This window comes from Meleagris gallopavo, chromosome 7 (assembly GCF_905368555.1).
Source record: "Meleagris gallopavo chromosome 7, MGAL_WU_HG_1.1, whole genome shotgun sequence".
Taxonomy (NCBI): domain Eukaryota; kingdom Metazoa; phylum Chordata; class Aves; order Galliformes; family Phasianidae; genus Meleagris; species Meleagris gallopavo.
The window spans coordinates 29,920,342-29,943,050 of record NC_139410.1 but is presented as its reverse complement, the minus strand read 5'-3'; the positions used below and the strand labels follow the sequence as shown (position 1 = coordinate 29,943,050).

The window sequence follows — 22,709 nt, the reverse complement described above, 5'->3', positions numbered from 1 at the left end:
ATAAATGACCTCACTGTGAAATATCAAATTGTCAATCTGATTTTCTTGGAGATGTAACAAAGTAATTGTTCACCTTCTTTGTGAAGAAAAGCTCGAATCTCACCTTATAAGCTACACTCCTGCCAAATGATACACACTCTTATCTAAATATGTAGTACCTGAGTCTCATGACATATCTGCAAATATTCCAATTACCTGAAGTTTAAAAAGCACTTTGGAAAACACCCAGAATAAACGGATTTATACTGTCGCGTTAAACAAAATAAAAAGCCCACAAGAAAACAGTATACCATCCTAATTTGCAAACAAGAATTACTTTTAATTTTCAGTGCCATATGTTTTTTGAGTTTTAAAGACTACTAGTATTCCAAAAGCAATTAGCTAAAGACTGCATTTACAGCCAGTATGCAGCAGAGATCAGAGACTTCCCTCAATATTTGCACATAGTCTTAGTAATAACTCTAAAATTAGGCAACAAGTTTCTTAACTTCTTGGCAGTAAGACAGTGTTTAAGAACTCTACTTCAAATCACTACTTTTGTCATGTAAATTCTGTACCCCATTCTTCACAGCCCTGTGTGATAGCTGGCGACAATTTTACCAAAGTTCATTCAAAGGGCAAGTTAACTGGGAGAAACCTGTCTTTTTAATTCTTGGAGAAGCAATAAGGCATCAAGCCTGGATGAATGAACATCAATACTTCCTAGAACATCCTTCCTAAATGAACTGTTAATATACATTCAAATGCACAGGTTATTTAATGTCACGTAATGACCGGCTTCTTGCTTTTGCTACCTCTGCTGCAAGGACTGTATTTGATGAAGTGAACTGCCTGTCTGATCACTGAATCACTCTGTTCTGGTAGGTCGGCCAAGACTGCACCATTCAATGTCCTGTGTTAAGCATTATGTAGAATAGGCAACAAATGGAGACAAAGGGTTGCTGTTACTGTTAATTAATATAAGGCATTTAAAAAAAAAATAAGCTTTTTGCTTCTATTTCAAATCTGAAAAGATGTTCCTCCCATTATTAGTAAAATAAAGTAACATAATTAGAAACTTAGAGAAGCTCATACATTTTCTTAAAAGAAAATCAATTCCAAAACTTTGCATTCTTTCTTACACCTCAAGTCTTGGCTATTTTTGGAGTCAGAGAAGGTAAATCTTTCATCTGAACTAGCTCTGCTGCCACCTTATTCTTATCCATTATCTCATTTTCAAAGACTAACATAAAATGGACCGATACAATTGTCCCATTTTCATCTCCTGCTTGTATATGATGACAATAAAAATCTAGAGGGTTTCTGAGAAACACCCATGATGTCCATTACAAATTTTGCTGGAAACATTCTTTGATACATATAATGGACATTGAACTCATCCTAAAAATATTTTCCAAATCACATGTTAATAACAAACTGAATATTCCTACTGTGTTTATGTGCCATCTTCTATCTAAATTCCAGCAAATGCTTGCTAGAAAACGAGGAATGCAGGGTTAAAGAAGGACACATAGGATGAAAAGAGTAGGCTTCCATGCTGTATTTACAGTTGCGCTTTTTGGGGAGTAGGGAAGGTCTTAAATGACAAGAATATTATAAACACTTAAAACAATGGATTAGAAAATAAGAGAGCATAAGTATAGCCTTTAGAAATACAAGGACTGCAATTAAATAAATAAATGTGATGTGCAAACAAAGAGCATTCCTTTCATTGTTAAACCACTTCCTGAGTTTGTTTGCTTGAGTGTGGATTTAGATTTTCTTTAATCTTAAAAAAATAGAAGTAAGCTCCTGATTTTTACTTTACTTAAAGGTAATTCAAAGAGGATCAAAGAAATGCAGAGATCATGATCATAGGCTGCTGGCTAGCAAAGCAATATCAGACTGCTCTTCACAGTCTGGGTCAAGCTGCATTATTCACTATATTCATTCTTCACAGTGCAAAACTTAAGAGCTTGAAAGATTATCACATCAAAATAGAGCAAATTATTTCTCCTCAGAATCAAAATGGAAGGGTAGAGGTAACAAACAGTCACACAAGCTCTTTCTGAAGCAAGTTTTTAGCAGCTAAAATAAACTTGCCATTCAAGAAAAGCGTATTTGTTGATCACTGAGTGAAGAACTGTCATTACCGTACATCAGTTATTTCCACCTACCTTCAAAGGCACTGTAAGGCCTTTCTCATCAAAGAAATCAAATGACAACAGGCTGATAAACCTTTCCATAAGAAAATGCTGGCAGCAAGGTACAGCATGAAGGGCTGAAATTTTACGTTTGGTGCATCAAAATGTAAAAGCATAAATGCAACAAAAGTACATGGCAGAAACATGATGCATGAAAAACTAAACTCTGCTTTTTTCTTGTCATGATAAAGGACACCCACATGTTACTTCGCGATACACTTTGTCAGTGTAAAGTTTTCATACAATTTTGCAATTTTAGACCATTTGAGCAACCCCACAGAACATCAGAAATTCAGCAAGGAACAAAATGCACATGCACAGAACTGCAGGTTTATTACATTACACAAATCTTGATTCAGAGTCCCAAACCAGATGAAGGGGTTGAAAGTTCAAACTGTAAAACAGGCATATAACTAGTCCCCTCTTCAAACAATGAAACAAGTCAGAACACAATTATTTTTACACAAGTTGAGTAACGTAATACAGAGAAGTAAGAATTACTGGAACAGTTCTTTGTGCATTTCCTAAGTGCATACTGTTAAGTCTCAAGGTTCAAACACCAGAGTACTTATTTGCTAAAAGTCCAAGGTCAGCCAAAACCCAGTGGTATGTTCACAGTGCATAACAGAGCCTTATGCAAGCATAAGATGCTTAAGAAGCTTTGAAAAAAATCTTCATTTTTGCACAAGATCAAGATTAGACCATGCTTAGAAGATAGGTCTTAAGAGATCTCAAAAACTGGTCAAGGGATGCTTTATCAGTAGGCAAGTAATCAGATAATTCCCTGGGTTGAAAAAAATCTGGAAGGAGAGAGAATATGTTAAGGAAGTATTATAAAACCTTGCAGTGCTTTTGTGTTCCCTGAATGCCTGTTTATGAACCACTTGTTAGGCACTCACCTCAAATACCTGTACAAAACATACATTGGCATATAGATACATAGATAGCATTTGTTTGCATACATATAGATATATAGATACATATTTGCACAAGGAATCAATAAAGCATCTCAATAAAGACCAGTATTTATCTATGTAACTGATCATTTCCTCCATTTATTCCATAAAAATTTTTAAAAATTACATCAGTATTTTTATCAGTGAGATTTTTAGAAGATTTGCCAGTTTCATTGTTATCTAGTGGTTATAAATGCCTAAACAAAGAATTTCCTGCTCTTTGAATTGCAATTTCCAGAATTAACAATGTGAAGTACCTGTGCACTATAAGCACTGAAGCAGGAAAGTACAGGGATACAAGAGAAATTAGCAAGTGAGACCACAGGAAGAAAAAGTTGTTGTGTTGGTTTTTTAACATCATAACTAGACAATGATGTTAACTGATACTGCAACACCTGACTAGTTTATAGGGCAGCTGCAGAGATCTGAAAAAAAGTGAAGCTGATCACTGACTAAAATGCCTGGTTTATTTCAGGTTGCTAAGAGGCATAAAGGACAGTGCTCTTGGTGCCCGGTGGCAGCAGCAAAGGCAAGCTTTAATTGATAGATAAGCTCACAGTGCTGCTGCAAATTTGAAGGACAAGAAAAAAACACTATGAGGTAAGTTTGTGAGTGCACTGAGCAGGTGAGAGAGAAAAGGTGAGAAGGATCTTTTCCCTTTCCCTTATGTTTCTTCTCACTCCAAAAATGAAATGAAACATTCGTCCAAAGTATGCTGCTAAATCTGAAGCACAAAAAAACAATCAGAAGGAAGTGAAATGCAATGCTGCCAGCAGCAAAACGCTGATCTTTGCTCATAATAAAAACATTCCCTAGAAGTGTAGTTTTTCCTGGCTTTGCCCCATCTTACTCTTCCCAATTCATCCAACATGGAATACAGTGGGGAAATTACACATGTCATATGGAGCTATAAAGGGAAAGCTTTGTATAAATAGCCTTGGTTATGTACTTTCCCAATAAACACTAGCTCAAGTGTAAACATTTCTCACTTAGAATTCTTCAAAACTTGCTCTGCAGACATTACACACTTAAGAATACACACCTTGTCAAGGGGCATTAGCAACAAACAAATTCATCTTTCAACATAAAAATATTTTTAAAGCAACTTCAATGCACTGTAACAATGTTTTACTAAAGTAATCATAATACAAATGTTAAGCTACATTTTGATGAGTATTTTCTCATTCAGGTCAAATTCTGCCTTCTCTCATGTCACCCTGCAAAACTAGAATTTAAAATGAATCTTGAGTCTTTTCTTTCTATGATTGAGGGCAGAAGTATTGGAACAGTATGATGGGAAACTGCAGGAAGAACAAAAAAAAAATAATAGACCTATAGGAGCTAAGAAGATGTGAAAGGCTTCAAGCATTCCCTTTTAATTGAAATGCTCTGTAATTAAATCCAATTTTGATAATAGAGGATTATGTGTTTTACTCTGTTTTACTCAGATTTTATTCATTCCTTCTACATCACTTAGATAGACGGAGGTCTCTCTTTATTCCTTAGCACTGCTAGAAATCCCAGATAAAAACTCTAACCTCTGTCTACAAACATTCAAAACTTGGCAAGTGTTACCCACAATAGCTTATATATAAGGATAATCTTTAGAAATGCAGGGAAGTTCTTCATGGCCTCCTATTTGTAATCCTCAACCCACTTAAATCTGGTATATTTATCAGAAGGAAGTAAACAAGAAGACATTAGTTACAGTCTCTGCAGCACACATCCTTCTTGACCTCCAGCAAGACATATCTACATTTCCGCACTGCAAAGTGGTACTAAAGCCACTGGTCTCAGGTCATAGACCTGTATATTTTTCATACATTTCTCTGTATCCATCAGTGCTGATAGAACAGGGGTCACTGTATTCCTCTTTCCCCCCTTATCATTTTCATATCAGAATTTAACCCCATTGAATGATGTGGCAAGACAGAACACTGCCTGCAAGCAATCCACTACTCTCTTTAGCTACAATAATCTTGTTAGTTTATCAGTTTAAGTAGATGGTCTGATCTAGCCTCATCACCTCTGGTCATACAGCAAAGCTGGGAATAGGAGGATTTCTAGCAAAGATGAAGTGACAAATAAATTGGGATCTTTATTCTACAGACTTAGCTAGATGCAAAAAAGGAGCTGCAACCATGGTTATATGATGGCATATTAGTATTTCTAGTCTCTCTCTCAAGGAAAAAGGAAAAAAAAATGAACTCTGAGCTGTCAATATGGTCCCCTTGGTTCCATTTCAATCCATTTGGTCTAAAATTAAGCAAGCTATTTGCTACTAATATCCCAAAAAAGCCTTTCTATTTGGGAATCAGAACACTCTCCCCTTCACACTATGCTTCTCTAATGACTGACCAGAACCAACAGTGACAACAGTGGAGATTACATTTTTTGTTAATTGGCTTCATTCAGTGTAAAGACAAGTAGCTGGACAAACAGATTAGTCTTGTTCAATACAACCATGGCGCCAGATGAAAAGAGCACTCAACAAGGAAAATGAAGGAAATGAGAAATAAGCAAATTACACAGACACAAGATTAGTTCAAGCCTATTGCTGATGACAAGAACTGGATTTTATCACTCCAAATAAGACATCCCATGTGGTCACCAATTCAAACCCTGTCTTCAGTGATGGCACTTCACGTACCAATGTGGGCATGACTACAGTTACAGTTATGATGTGCTTGGTGTAACAAGCCATCAGGAGGCAGTTTAATATGACCAAAAATTAAGTCCTACATTTTTAGAGTAACAAGGCAGGCAACACTAATTGAAATGGAGCAGTGAGTTGGAAAGTAGCATTTCTAAAAAAACATGACTCGAGGATCTTGGATGATAATTAGTCTGAACAAAAGTTCCCAATGGTGAAGAGGATGTATATAACAATGCATAAAATTTTTGTTTTTTATTTTGGTGCTAGTAAAGGGCCCAAATGCCCTTTGCTAACATTCACGTTTCTAGAGGAATGTGAACAATCTTGAAAAGGTTCAGAGAAAACAGATGTGTGAGAATGCTTAAGGCTTAGAAACCTCAGAGCTCTCAGCAGCTCAATACATGCACATAGGATTTTCAAAAGATAACTATGGGTTTACTTTACCTCAACCAATATAATGGGTAAATAAGAGCAATATCATCAATCCAGTAGTAAAGCCTACAACTGCTACTAAGACTAGAAATTATAGTCTACAAATTTGTACAAGAATAAAAATAAATCACAGTCATAAAGGAGAAGGCAATTAAGAAATTAATCAGAGGAAGTAGTAAGGTTTCCATTGTATGCTATTTAAAACTCTTTATAGGATGTTCTTTTCCAAAAAGCCATGTTCTTGCTTTAATCAGCTCATGAGTATCCTGTACGTCACATAGAATCTCAGACTAGACAATCCCAAGTCTCCCCTCTGGGCAGATAATCTATTAATACATATTTCTGAATTAATGAAGACTGAGAAAGACATATACGTCAGTGAAAAGAAACCCACCACTAGTGACCAACCAAATATCTCGTTCCTTAAATCCACCTAATGCTCAACAGGTTGTTCTACTGATACAAAGTAGAAATCAGGTCAGGAAGCACAGACGACTATTACATGCAACTGAGAGACTGATAATGAGATCAGAAACTAAACGTTCATGAGCTTCAGCTACAAGAGACTTGAATTTAAGGATCCCAGCTCTGCACTAGTGCTGTGCAGGCAAAGCGGACTGCAAACGGGGACACAGCAAATCATTCTATACCATGAGATCAAAAAGAATAACTGTCATAGTATCTGTATGATACTAAGTAAAACTTCCTTTCAAAACACTGATTACGTGGCTTAGGGCAATAAACCAATATATAAACCTGAAGGATTACAACTGAACATGCACAGCTAATACACATAATTTTCTCAGCACAAGAACTAAGAAGCATTCAGCTTTATCTTTTTTCTACTAAACATCCTGGCAACATTCTCCCATTTATCTTAAGTTTGTTTTGTCTAACAGTTATTAGACAATGTTAATTCTGTGGTCAGAAAACTTCAAAAAACTGATATTCTCATGCAAAGCAAGAGAAAAGGAAGGAAAATGTGAGAAACAAGTGTGCCCTCACTGTTCTGTCATGTGGTCCTATGTACAGCACAGTCTGTACCTATCAGTTCCATTTGCAATTGACAAGACTTAAAATATGAGGGTTTTTTATGCAGCCCAATATATGATACTTGGTGAAAATACGACCAGATCTCAGTGTTGTTATTCTGCAGTACTCCTCTGCAAGTGGGAGAGACGTTGCAGTAATAAACACAGATCTGATGTTACACAGAAATATAATGAGGTTGCACACTTCTAGAGTTTTCAGTGAAATACACCTTCCAGTTCAAAATACAGCACACTTCTGGTTGTAGATACATAAAAATAAATCACTGAAAGAGACATTTGTAGATGACAATGACTGAAGCTTACAAAGCTTCTTGGAATCTTTAATTTCCCATTGCTTCTAGCAGCTACTGTATCTTCCAAAATTACTGTGATATTAAGTTTATAAAAAATTATTAATTCATTAGTAGGGTGTGCATAAATAACAATGGATCCATCTTAATCTAGACAGATACAAGTTTCCTCATCAGCAAGACTTCAAGATCTTCACTTCAATTCTTTAAATGTTTATTTTCAGACAAAGAACTTTACAGGTTCATAGAAAAGGAATACCTCTAAGTTGAGAGTTATGTCTTATTGTATTGATCAAAATAAATTTATTCAGGCAAATGACTTCAAAAAACTCACCTTCCAGAAATTATCTACTTTGCCATAAACCAGAGATTGATTCTGCCTTTTGATGTCATTAATGTGTTTAATGTCACTGGAATTCAAATGCTGCTCTACCACAAATCCAAGGAAGCTGTTATCTGGAGTGTGAGCTGTAAGAAATGGAGCACATTCAGAATCTCTTTAAGTATTAGTTAATGTCACAAAAGCATTCATGTTGTCAAGAAAATAGGCATAAGGAACATAGTATTCAACAAGTCACATTCTCTCTGAGAGATACATTTACTTACCTTATTTCTGAGAATAGCTCTTACTAATTTTAAGTCCTTCTGCACATGTCTACAGAAGTAAGCAGCTATTTTCTGGCTCATTTCCTGTAATAAAATTTCTGCAGCTGGACAAAGGCCAATGATACTGACTTTTTTTTTGTGTAGTCAGCTTCACTTTACTATTAGAGATAAGAGAACCAGAAGGAACCAACTTGACAGTCCCAAAGATACAATACCAGTGATTTGAAGGAACACTGTATTTAAGCTTGTTAACAAAGCAGTATGTTGCTGAGTGTGATAAATCTTATTAAATTACTTGGGCTCACCTCATATATTGAAAGAGCCAACATAAATTTTATGCTAAGTATTAGCCTACAAAGTCACACCGTGCAAATCAGAATACAAATTTCACTGCTTCATTTACTAATGCTAAAACAAAAAAGGGACAACTGAAATTATCAAAGCTGTTGTGTTAGTTGCAAAGGATATACAATTCACTCTTCATTTTCTATATTACTTTTAGCTTTCATTTGTCTTTTTTCAGCAGTGACCTCCAGCAGTATTAGGCACTGTTTTCCTCCTATAAAGGTAAAGAATTGTAGGCTCATGACAACTAAGTTAGTGGGTTTTTTCTTTTCTCTGTTTTGTGGGTGGTGGTGGTCCTGCTGGTGCTTTTGACTGGTTGTTGAAAAAGTTGTTCAATTGCAGGGATGGACTACAATGTTCAAAGCTTCTGGTAAGAATTCATCGCTACTGCAACATGTTGGTTTTTTGCACATATTTATAAAGTGTCATAGCCTTACCTGCCTGCATAGAAATATAGCTGCAATAAAACCTAGGTTCTCTACAAGTCTCACCTTTTTCTATTAATTCAAGTTGACAACTTGTGAGCACATTTTGCACAGCTTAAAAAACAAAACGAAACAAAACAAAAAAAAGAAGAAGAGAAAGAAGAAAAAGAAAGACAGCCTCCAGACAGGAGTGACATATGCAATGTTAAACTCATAGTCAAAGTTCTACAAAAAAATTCTATTGCCATTATGCCATTATGAAGTTTTACTTTTTGATTGCTGAAAATCAGCCAATGGGGTAACACAACAGAACAGAAAAACCATACACAGTGTACAATTCCCTCTGTTGTTATATTTAGTTTTTCAAATGACAATTACTCTTTTTCTACAAAAAATGCCTCAGCAACAGCTAGGCACTCACTTAGGCCCAAGGACTTTTTAGCATTTAGCAAAGTAAATGGCATGTGGCAAATATGCCTGAAAAGGAGCTTTTTTCTGTCCTTTCATATTTTTGGATAAGAGACCACATTCAAAGGAGAGGCAAAGCAGAACACACTCAAAAGAAAAACCTTTGTTGAAGTTAGCACTTAGAACTGGTTCCAGTGCCTTAAATATCGTTAACAGGAAGCACACAGATGGATTTTTAAGCAAGATCATGCAGTTTTAAAAGTACTAATGGTGTTACTTTGCATAATAGAATTTAAATAAAAAACATAAGAACGGGCAAAAAACACCCTCATGTTTTTGGAAAGTTCAGTGAACAGTCAAGCATGGTAATACACCACAGATTTGAATACAGCTTGCTTGTTGCTCAGTAATAATTTTCTGCCCTTATAATCAGAGTTCTCAAAACATAATAGAGTCTGGGAATCTTGGGAAGGCATCCAGGGTTCAAATCTGGCATAAAATCTTTACGGATGCATGATATGTATGTACAACCCAATCACAACCCAATAATGATGCTGCTATCTCAGCATCAGAGAACAAAATGCAAAAATAAACTTAAAATATTGCAAAACACGACTGTTTGGCACCTAATACAAAAAAAGAAAAAAGCTAAATCCTTGACCAATCTATAATACTGTAATCACTCATGCTTCAGAAAGCATTTGCTTAAAATCTCCTTGCCATGTTTTCTACAAAGGAAAAATAGCAGTTGTTTCCAGTATTAAAACCCAGAAATACTTACTTACTGAAATTTCAATACAGTCATACTTTTCAGAAAAACTGATTATGAAGTGGTCTGTTGCAAACAGAATATAACAGTAGTCTATGTTGCCTTACATAAAAAAATCTTCCCTAGAGAGATGTACTCTGCATTTCTTGGAGTGGGTCTGAGGAAGTGCACACAGCTGTACCACAAGTATTCACGCAAATGCTTTCTTCAACCACACCATCACCCTTGGTGCTCTCTTGAGCAGGATCTCACAGTCAAATTTCCTAATAGTTGAACTACTCAAATACACATACTTGAGCTTTTGGCTCCTTTTCTGTGTATGATATAGACCAATAAATATTAGCAAATCATGTGGATATGGAACAAGTTCTGCTCATTAAAGTCCAGTCACTAATTCTGCAACCACTCCCAAGCCACATTTCCCCACCATGCCTTTTGTTAATTGGAATGCCTCTTCAAAGAATTTAACAAGACAACTAAATTCAAAAGCATGTCAGCTAGACAGCAGTGTGCACACTTCTGCTATGAAGAGCAGAAAAGTTTAAAAGATGTGACTGAGTCATCTAATTAGAAAGAACAGTACGTGCCCTGGCCATAGCCTCAGGGACCATCACCAAACTTTGGAAGTCAGGCTGATCCCTACCCAGGGCTTCTTTTCAGACTTGGGCTGAGAATTCCAGCACGTAACAGCATACACTTTCCTCTTTCCTAAGCCTCACATACCCTCAAGCTAGCTGGCAGTGGTAAATCTTTTTGCACCTTTCAGAGAGAACAAACTTATATTGCTACTATGGCATGCAAAAGAATGATCTTTTGAGCCTAGAACCAAGTATCATTAAGTCAAGTCTAGTGCTGGAATAGGTCAGGTAATCTTTTAATCTGATAAAATGTATATAGAATTCATAAGGAATTGTCCTGCTCAGTTGTATTTCTGCCATTTTCTCCTCACAACTGCATCAGCAGTACAGTCTATAACAATGCAAAAGTAATTCACAGAAGCTTGAAGAAAAAAAGCCAGCCACCACTTTCCACAGGTACCCTGAGCAGAGAGTTCCCAATCTTTATTCATATTGATGTATTTTTTTCCTGCGTGTGAAAGTAGGGCAGAAAATTTACACTTATGATTCTGACCTTTTATCTGCGTTAAATTAAACCACAGAATTGTCTTCAATAATTCAAACATCCACCTCAATGACAGCATTTCATTATTAAGCTCCAAATTCTTCACAAAGCCAGGGATACTTACGGAACATTGTATAGAACTGCTGGGGATTAAGGTTCCACTTTCCCCATGGTGTTTTGTGGCCTTTAGACTGAGCATAATGGGCATGGTTAAATTCTGGTTCAGTTCCAAAGGAATCCAGAACTCTTAGCATACACCTACAACAACAAAAAAAGATTTTCTGTAGGTACGTGTACACACACATATATATACGTATATATATATATATAAAAAGCATGTGTGCATATACACACGTAGTTATAATTAAGAAATGTTTTGTTTGTATTTGCAACTGTGAATTATTTATAAACTGAGTGTACATTTCAATTTCAAACATTTCTGGTACATTCACAAAGACATTATAATCAGCAAGTTCAAGGATATTTCAGACACTCAAATAACAACCCTGGAGCTTGTTTTGGGTTTTTTTTTTGTTCTAACAAAATGAAGTCACCCTTGAACATCTAAGTAGAGCTTATGGGAATGTGAATATGGTCACCTACAATCCTGAGGCTCTGAAGTCAAATTTAGGCAGAAGAAGAGAGGATTCTTCATCTATTTTCTAATGCTCTAATGCACTAGTACAAAACCAGTGCCGAGGACCATGTGCCAAGATTAGACTAGTACTTTGTCCTTAGACAATTGTATTTAGTCTCCAGATTCTTGACTTCTGGGTCAATTAAACTACCAGGGAAGCACTGAAGACTGCCTAATTTGCTGAAGACTTGCAGTCTGACAAAAAGTTTTATAAGCGAATGGCCTGAGACTTCTAAAGAAGTAATACAAAAGTCAGAAGTCTTCAACAACTAGTTTACAACTGAAAGAAATCTTGGCATTGGATTACTAGAAGTTTAGATGAGAGATTTACACTCAGTTCTTTATTGACAGCCCTATTAATTCCTTGAACAAAATTAATCCAATTACAACTTGCTTTATTTAAAAAGAAAAAAGAAAAAAGGGTCCATGGGACATGAAAGCCAGAGAAAAAAAATCTTAATATGAAGAAAAGTGCGTGGAAACTTCAGATTCAAGAAGTAACATCTTGAAAATGCAGTCTGGTAAATCCTTGATTTTGTTTAGGCAGGAACTTTATTTGCAGCAGTTATACTGACCATTAGGACCACTGCAAATGAATTCTACTACAGTGCTGACTCTTCCATTCTTCAGCTCTCCAGTAACAAAATCTGTCAGATAGATTCATACAGGCTGTGTAGCATTATGTGCCACACTGCATTATGATATAAAGATATGAGCACTCACCATGGCACATTGTGTCACTAGGCTTGTATATGGTGCAAAACAGAGCAGTAAAAGTTAATACTAAATGACTGCATTTCCAAATCTTCAACATATGACCTATATATGTCCTAAGCCCACATAAAGAGAAAATACCCCAATGTAACAGCAACTTATACACTGCCATATGGAATGACACCGTTGCATACAAGAGTACAAATGGGGCCAATTTACTTTGTTTGTTTTTAAATCTTCACGGAGATCTTTCAAGCAAAAAGGAAGTCAAAATATACAACAATTCACCAAACAACAAAGCTGACAGATCAGTTTCTTTGCAGTGTTTTATGTCAACTGTTCTCAATGAAAATATTTTACAATGGTAACAATTATCTCTGCATTATACAAAATACTCCAGAAGGACCGAAAAAAAGCTTCTGCACTGATGACTCACTGAGTAATAAAAGCCCTCTTATTTCTTGGCAAGCCTTGAAACAGAATTTTACCAAATGTACAGCAAATGGACAGGTACGTGAGTGCAGAGAAAGGAGAAAGTGAGTGAGAGCTAATGAAAAACTGCAGTACTACTGGAGTTTGTCTTATCATGCACGTAAGGAGCAAGGCAGTGCAAGCCATCAACTCAAAGTGCTGTTTCCTCCCTTTTTCCTATATTCAGATGTAAGATATATGAGCACTAATATATAATGATAAAGTGTAACTATGTCCAACACAAACAGGGATTCTGAAGTAATAGTATGAGAACTGCAATGCAATGGATAATACGCTCAACAAGGAAGCAGAGAAAACAAAATCTGTGTTTACAGTGTTAGGGTGTGAAGAAAATCGGAAAGACAAGAGAAAGATCACAGAAAAATGATTGGTGTCAGACTGATAAAGCAATTCCGTGGCATGATTGGTTGACTCACAGCACATTAAAAACCAAGCTGTCACATGTCTCCTCTTTAAAAATACTAAGCTGAACTACAGATTTCACAAAGATAATACTGGAAATACTGAGAACTAGTGTATTTTGTGGTATGACATCTCTCACACCTAAAAACTGGAAAGCAAGGGGTACATCACTATCAGAGAACAGAGCATTGTCTTTTGACACACTGGTGTAACACCACTGAGTATTTTACAATGACTGTGCCAGAAAGCACTCTTCTTATCTAAAAAGATTTCTACAAACCATAGATGAGTTCTAAACAGAGGACAGGTGGGTAGCAAACAGAAATATCGACATTAACATCTTCTTTCTTCTGTCACTGATGTAAAACACATTTTGGATTTATAAAAAAAAAAAAATAGAAAAGCAATGAGCTGCACTACTCAAACTATAATAAGATACTAATTTTTATGTTACTTCCTTGCACATAAACTGCATTTAAATATCCAGACTTGAAAATCGAAAAACGCTGCCATGTCTACGCATTCTTCTGCTTGAACATAATGTGCACTCAGAAAATGAGATCTCTTTTGATATATTCATGCTACTTACAGCACAATTATACCACAGATAAAACATTACTACCGAGAGGTGTTGGTGCTACAGACCTCAAAAGCACAAAGCAGTATTTCAGTTGCTCAGAAACACCTCTCAGAGCAGGTCATTCTTCTGAGCTAGTAGTTCTAAGAATCTGATTTCAGATTGCCAAAACCTTCTGTAGGGCTCAAGCTCTCACAAAGATTCATATAGTACTTCCATGAAAGGACTGTAGGCAGAAGTTTATTCTTCCACTCTATTCAACCAGAAGTGAATAACAAACTTTCATTTATTTATAGTTGAGTCTGGTCTGCACAAAACAGACTGAGCTGATCAGCAGGTCTGCTGAAAAACAGATCTTCTGGACTGAAGCAGAACATTTTTTTCAAGATAAGGGAACAGTTTCTGGTGTCATTACATACTAATAAGTGAAGAAACAAAGTATGTAAAGAACAAGGGCTTTAAGACAGCTACATGTATGATAACATTTACTTTACTGGAGTGAACTTAACACAAACATGTAAATATGGTCTTTTATACCAGACTTACCCCCCTTACTTGAAAAAAAATATTATTACTACAAACTTGATGAGGTAACATACAATGCTGAAAAAAAAGTTTGCAATAGGGTTCCTAAAAAGGGGATAGCTCGCTTGAAACTGAATTAATTCATCTGCTCTAATCAATTCCAGTAATCTCTGCTAGAGTCTAGATCCCATCTTGTACACTGACCTTGGAGAATAACAAGTGACTAAAGACATCTCGAACATACGAAAATCTGAATTACAAAGGAGTGACCCAAACATCTGAATTAATTTATTTTTTAAAAAGCCAACTGAAGGAAGTGCAGTATTCTAGAGGCAGTAGAGAAAGAGAGGAAATAATTTATTCTCCAGAACTATGGGGGAACAAGCAGGAACAGGAAGTTTGCAAGAAATCAGGTCAAGAAAGACACTTAAGTATAACTGTATGAAAGAATGGCTGTGGCATTTTTGGCAAAAAAATCACTCAAGAAGGATAAATACAGGTGATCTGTTTTTCAGCAACAGTATAAACCAGATGAGCTCCTATTCAATCCTCTGATACTCAGTGCTGCAGAAGAGCAATTAAGTGATTTAATTTTCGTCTTCAAAACCATATAAAAAACTCGTATACTACCTAAGATATTTATTTACAATTAAATTTAATTCTACTCTGCTTAACCAGAGAATTCAGTCATTACCACATATTAGGAATCAATGAAAAACAGAGTGACTGCTAAAGATTTAATGATTCATGAAACAAACAACAAAAACTGAAGAGCTAATGTGATAATCTCAACATCATGGCATATCTTCATATCTTTGCTACAGAATACGCCACATAGGAAACAAAAAAACAAAAAAAAAAAAAGAGAAGAAACTTTTTCAATTTATACACATGGTTTTATATCCTGACCACAACACTGTAATATTACCATCTAGTGACAATTACATCTGGCAGACAGATAACCAACTGTAGCTCAGTGGAAAATGGGATTAGCTTTATTAGCAGACTCCTGAAAACCAGAATATCCATTTACTGCTCCACTTCAAAAAAGAGATTAGGCATTAATCTAATCTGCAGAGTTGATCACAGTACTCTCCTTTAAAATTATGCTGAAAAGACGCAAAGCTCAAGCAAATCCTGAGGCAGACAGAAAACAATTCTTCCTTCAGAGAACACCTTTCAGTAGCATTTATCAAGTAGGATTTACTGGACTTTATGGATCATAGAAACAGCTAATTCAACTAGGAACAGAAAATTTAAAGTCAGTAATTTAGAGTTGGTTTTATTTCATGCTGACGTAGTATCAGAGCAACACAAACGAAGCTTTACTTCTCACAGAAGTAAATGTGGCTCTGTAACTGCAGACAATAAGACCATACTAAGTAATTTCTTTTGACCACCATCTTCCATTCCTAATGCTAATAGATTATGGAACAACAGTAAGTACTACCACTAGCAGGTTTATTCCTTAAATCTACCCCTGAAGACAATTCTCTCCTCAACATTTTTAGGGATGAGACAGAAAATACTAAACTGTTATTGAGCAATAAATTCTGAATAGATAAATCTTCACAATCATCAAACCAGTATAGTTACAAACACTGACAAGGAAAACATGCTTGGGTTAGCCAACCAAACAACAAAATTCAATAATCTTTCAGTCATTACGGGACAAAAGTTGAGGGTGTTGGTATAAAGAAGAGAGGGTAAGAAAAGATGATTACTCTGCAATATGATACAATGCACAAAGATGAAAAATGTTTCAGTCTACTACAAATATTCCAGGCTTGCTTGGGAGAAGTGGTAAAGGGGGTATGCAACAAAGAAGTAACAGCTCCTTTATTCCAAAGAGTGAAGGGCAACAGAGAACTACATTTTTACTTTTAAATCATTTCCAATTCATGTAAATGTACTCGCATCAGTATTTTGATATGTTATTCAATAGCAGCTCTTTAACAAAGCAGTTAAGAGGTCAACTAAGTATTATACTTACTGGTAATGCACCCATGATGGGCCAAGTGTTTTCTTAAACTGAGTGAGTCCCACTATATCAATGTAGATGAGTTCTACAACTTTATCTCCCTGAGTAGGGCAGCCAGATCTGTTACCTACAACCTTCTTCATAATTCTAAACAAAAAAAGAAGGAACACGGAAAAGTATTACTTTCAGAACTACCTGGATTTCATGCTATTTTATTATTTACACAAATAATTCATCTTCCAAAAAAGCCAGTATTTTCCTTTACAAAATATTAGCTATGTAACTATACTTAAGTGCCTAAGACCCTCAACATTCATTAAAGAGCTATTTATATATCAGTAAGCTGCTAATTTTTGCTAAAAGACTCTTTACTTTAAAAAAAAGAAAGTAATATGGTCAGAACATTTAAAAATTGTATGTTTTGAAAGTGATTGAAAATAATTTCAGACTTCCGTTGACAGCTCTATGGTGTAAGAGCAAAAAATGATGCTATTATGTTTATTATAAAAAAAAATGAAAAGCTACAGAAAAGGTGTATGTTCTCAAGCTTAAAATAGACTAATTATGCTTAATGCTCTCTGCCTAATGTACAGCAAAAGAAAGATGAGTGAGGCAGCAATTTGACCTAACATAAGCAATTAACTACATTAAAAATATTTTAAAGTATTAAAACCTTTATTTTAAAAATCAGATACTGATTGAATAATAGTATAAACTGAAGAAGAGGACACAGAATTAGGTTAAAACTTCTTACTGCAGCTGGTTAAAGCACCTGGGATGTTAAAGAATAAGCTGCTTAGTTTGAATTTTACAACATTCATTTATGAAGTCTCAAGAGTCTGAAGCTACAATGAAAACACATTATCTTTTTCATAGCACATATATTTAACTCATGAAAACAATCTTGTCTGTTTAGTGAATTATCACTTTCATTTTATCCTTCAAGAAATTATATGCTCTGCTAATAGAAGCTTCAAGAGTTCACAGTTTCCCTTTTTTTTCCCCTTTGTATTCCCATTTCAAAATTGAAAGTAATCTCCTTACTCCTTGAGCTCTGCCAGTGAAGCAGAAATCCTGATATCATGGCCCAGTAAGTAGAGAGATGTAATTAAATCACTCCATTGGACTAATTCACCAAGAGGCCCACCACTAAATGCATTCTCAGCAATCTTGAATCCGGACTCTTTTGTCAAAAGCCCAAGGTGAACAAGAATCTGGAAAGAAAAGTTGTATGTTACTAACTGACATTAAACATGCAGGTAACATACTGCACAGCATTTTCTCTTTCTCTTTAATTCCAACCATCTACAGACAGAAAAAAAACAAACACAAAGAAACACGAAGCCAAAACAAAACCCAACAATCAGCAACAACAATCCAACACCTCCACCTCAATCAGAGACCTTGTACATAACTTAATTTGTAATTTATCTTTAGTAACTGTAAGAATGTTACCATATTACTTGCATTATTATGTGCCAACAGATCAGTAATAACACCCCAAATTTGATATTATTCACAAAATGATCTGTATTCTGATACACTTATGCAATAAGACAGTTCAGTTCAGGAAGTTCAGTTCATGTTGTTGTGAACAAGCCATTAAAAACTAGGAAAGACTTCACAAGAGTGACACTGGAGGAGAATTTTCTCTGCAGCTCCTTGAAATTTGTACTTAACTTTCTAACTAAGCTCAGCTCAGTTCCAAACACTTCAACACTTCACTATGTCTCTGGACTGTTATCTGAGTGTTGGTACATATAGTGCCAAGCATAAAGCCCCCTGACATCAAAACACTTCTCCTTCACTCTTTAATGTAACATTCATAAAAACATTTTGTTCTAATCCAGAATTAGACAAATTAACATGAAATAATCATGTGTTTAAAGAGCTTTTAAAAGCATAGAGTAAAGCTGCCTGAACAAGACAGTACTGCTTCTGTTTCTTTTTATGTATTCTGAGATGCTATATTTCTTTACTAAGCAGGCTGGATTGCTGCTTGAAATCAGCAAAGCATTGACAGAGGGTGAGCCTTCTCAAGGACTCTGGTATGTGACAAACCTGAGAGCCACAACATGGAGTCTGTATCTCACGCAGGAACTGTGAACCTCAAGCAAGGAGCCAATCTGTGACAGGATCATGACTGCCTCTCAGGGTTGGCTCCCGTAAGCATAGGGCAGGAAGGGAAACTATTATGTTTACAATTGTTGGCTTTATTTTAACTAGTTGAGGTAAATAAGAAATGAAACTTAAAAATGAAAACAAAATAGAAACTTTGATTTCAAGAGCATCACAGACTTTAAACTGGACTCACTAAAGGTCAAAACAGATCCAATCAAAAGTTGTGATCAACTAAAAGTCTCCTCCAATCCAAAACAAAGATGCCATTTAAAATTCTGTACAACTGTTGTTTTCTACAGATATCTAAAACATTCCTGTGTAATCAGTTTCTGTTAAATTCACAGTTCCTCTCTTTAGAACTTTCCATATAGTTTTTCTTCAAGCGAAGATTAAAGAGATGAGAAAATTTTTTCAACGGCTCCTTTACTAAATGTTTATAAAACTATGTGTAAACCACCAATGTAAAAATAATTTAAAATAATAAAATACCCTTTGAAAAGGGACAGACATGAGCCTTTTAGACATATTTGATCTTTCCACACCAAAGTTGCTTTTGGAAAAGCAGCTTAAAGAAGGCTAAATGATTGCAAGTGTCAGGAGTGAAAAATATTTTAACTTACCTTCTTTCGTTTTCTATTCTCCAAATTCTGCTTTTCTGCAAGTGATTTAATTGCTTCAATCCAGGTATCAGCCATTCGTCGGATACGTAATGTCATCCACCTGAATTCCTCATGCCTTGACATCATTTTGTAGAGAGGATCAAAGTTGATACGAATTTCAGCCTTCAATAAAAACGTTAAAAAAAAAAATTACAAAAAGCTACTAATATTATTCTTCAAACTGTGTACCTTCCAGAAGTGATGAAAGTTCCCAAATGTGAATTCTGAGCTTTAAATTACTTGTTGTTAAAAAGCAGACCAACATTAGAAAAAAGATATAGTAATTATGTTAAAGCAAAGCTGAGATTTTAGTTCAAATATTTAAGATATCTTTATTCAAATAGACATTTCTAAGCCAGATAAAGTAGTTATTTTGATTAGTAGTACTTAGTTGCCCTTGAATATATTTGTGGTGTTTCAGAGTGTATCTATTTCTGCAATACAAGATTTGGTGTTCTTCCTGTGTTTGCACAACGAGGTTAAAGCATCTTTAGAACAAAACACTAATTCAGAAAGTTATACTGAAGATTCAGATATGTTACGGATCTTCAAAATGCAAGGAAGTATCTGACAATATCATTAAAGCATGAACTTTATTACAGTAATACTTCAAACATTACTACAGTAATACTTTAAAAGAAAATATTAGTTTTCAAGCTAAATCAATCTAAAACCAATTGTTTTTTAGACCATATGTCAGCCTATATCTACATTTTATAATCAATGGTCACATGCAGCTCAGCAATTATTTAAAAATACTTAAGTGCTACATAATTAGACAAAAAGAATTTAAAAACTCAAGAATATACAAGGTTGTTTCTAACAGGAAAAAAAAACAGATCGTTATAAAACTGAAATTGACCCAACGCTCTTCTGTTATAGTGTTGTTATATATGAAGCTCAGTTTTATGGGACAGCAAAAATGGACAGTTTCATAGATGTGTAAAGGAGCAATGGTGGGACGTGACAATATGGTCACTTAATACTGGTGAAGAGTCTATTAGAGTTGTATCTTAATCTGTGTACAGTGCTTCATAACCTAACGTATGTAAATGTTTTCAGTGAAAATCTGCCACCAAGACTGCAGCATGATTGAAGAAAATACATGATGTGCTACATATATGCAGTCAAAGATTCTTCCCTTCAGCTTTGAGGAAATGAGGAATAGCAATGGTAAATTTTAGTCTCATTAGCATTTATGTGAAACAAGATTCCAGAATCTTTTGCAGGAACAACAATACTGAGCTGTTTTTATGTTTTAATGTTTTTCTTACCACTGTCTTTTGATCAGTTTCTTCATTAGGATTTTTTGCTCTCCAAGGTAAACGAGGACACCAATTTTCAACCTGTAAAACAATCAAATGAAAATAAATCATTCTATTCTACTTTCAGCTCATTTATCCAACTCTGACTGCCTTTATATTACACTTCCCTGCAGTTTGAATAAGACACCGGTTGATCAGTAAGTCATTGCAAGGTAAAACTGCCTTTTGTAATCTGTCTTTCAAAATGGCTTTCTGAAATTCATCACTTTTAACCTTGCAACAACCAAAAGCAGCACTTAGACATTAGTTCATAATAATGAACACATGAGAGAAAACTCAAGTCAGAGGTCAGATTTAAATGCTCTAAATGAGGTTTCTCTGAACAGTTTTTAAATGCTTTCAAAAAGCACTAAGTTTTTTATGGTTTTGGAACTTCAAAACTATACTTTTTAACATTTCGCTGTCTCCCTAGGAGATGTTTACAAAAAAAAAGATTGATAAAAACAAGGAACAATGCTCTGCCTTGTAGCAGTCTAGACAATTTTTTTAAAAAATATGAATTTTAAAAATTCCTAATTGTTAAGCAATGTAATAATAACACAAGTATTAATAGCCATAATTCTGACAGAAACAAGCAATGCAAATACAGTACTCCTCCTATCACCTCTTCTAGAAAAAAAACCCCTTCATAACAGCCAGTAGGTAGGAAAAAAACAGCAAATGGAAGAAAGCCACCAAAAGTGCCTGTGCTGTCTCTAGAAATCTCACTTGTCCTACTGAATCTGCATTATTCACGTGAAATGATCTGTCCCTTTACTTCTGTGAAGAAAGAATTTCACTGTTGGAAACAAACCCATGAAAGCAAAACAGAAGCATAACTTTATTGTTGAATGGGAAAAACAAAAGTTGACATGCCAGCTAGAATACGCCATCACGAATGGTTAAATTCACAACTTGCAGAGAATCAGAAATCAGTGTTGCTCATAAGGGGCCCCACAGTCACAGACCTGTCAAAACACCATTTTAGCTTAATCATGCTGCAATAAGCCTGAAGTATTAAAGATTAAGGGCTTAAAATTGTGCCGAATGATTGCCTAGAAGAGTAATTACACGAAAATAATAAATTAACAGGCATCATAACCTCATTAAAAAGAAGAAACATAGCAAGGTTAAGTTCCTCAGAAAAATTATATAAAAGCCTTAATTTGAATGTTACAACTTAATCTACTCAATATATTTAATGCAACATTTGATAGCAAGACCTGATCAACTTTGTTTGAAATACCTGATTATTCACTGGTCTCCAGCTCTGCAAAGACTGTAGAACTTGTAGCAATTAACAATCCTAAAGGAAGTTGCGAATCGCTGGTAGAAAGGAGTTGCAAGCTCCAAATTAAAAATTATGCACAGTCCAATCTCTCTTTTTCTCTCTGTGTCTGGTAACTTTGAATTTTTCCTATCATTAAAATTGATCTAGCAGTCAAGACATTTCAAGTACAACTGTATGTGCTCTTTTTCTGGCTTATGTATTTCATGCTGCACCATCATAGATCTAAGAAAACTGAAGATTTTTCCAAGCTGAGTATCTGACTGAGAAACAAACAGTACTTCTGTGCTTTTAGAAATATTCCATTGTCCTTCTAATTTAAATTAAATTGCAGTAATTCTGTTCACAGAAGCATTTCAGAAGTAGAAACAAAGAACACGGTTGGTCTAGTATTCATTTTTCCTTATGGATACTTAAGCAATTCCTTTTCTCATCTGAAATAAGACAGGACAGCTTAACACATCAGAAGATTTTTAACACATGCTCTTCTAAACCTGCTTGTTTTCTAATTTCAGGGCTGATAAAGGCGGTAGGAAGAACATACAGGCATTCTCATAGAAAAATAAAAGGATTGTGCTTATTTTTGTGGGTGAGTGGCTCACAAACTTAGATCTGTTGGATGTTAAGATGGTCAATAAAGACTACAGGCATGCATGCATTCAGGGAGAATATTTTATGATGATGAAACCAGCCAAAACGCTGTTCCATTCTTCAGAACATGAGTTAATTTCACAGATAATTAAAGAGATCTGGAAATAAATATGT

The 22,709-nt window shown here is 35.2% G+C and overlaps 1 protein-coding gene across 4 annotated transcripts in view; it reads right to left on the bottom strand.

Moving 5' to 3' along the window:
• Positions 1–22,709, bottom strand: part of MGAT5 (alpha-1,6-mannosylglycoprotein 6-beta-N-acetylglucosaminyltransferase) — a 115,526-nt gene that overhangs the window by 25,812 nt on the left and 67,005 nt on the right. For all 4 annotated transcript variants that reach the window (XM_085228765.1, XM_085228768.1, XM_085228766.1 and 1 more), the window contains 6 exons: positions 20,627–20,698; positions 19,314–19,475; positions 17,617–17,786; positions 16,585–16,719; positions 11,369–11,502; positions 7,904–8,037 (listed from right to left, as the gene is read on the bottom strand). In XM_085228765.1, the coding sequence (XP_085084891.1) occupies positions 7,904–8,037; positions 11,369–11,502; positions 16,585–16,719; positions 17,617–17,786; positions 19,314–19,475; positions 20,627–20,698 (807 nt within the window). The remainder of the gene's footprint in view (positions 1–7,903; positions 8,038–11,368; positions 11,503–16,584; positions 16,720–17,616; positions 17,787–19,313; positions 19,476–20,626; positions 20,699–22,709) is intronic.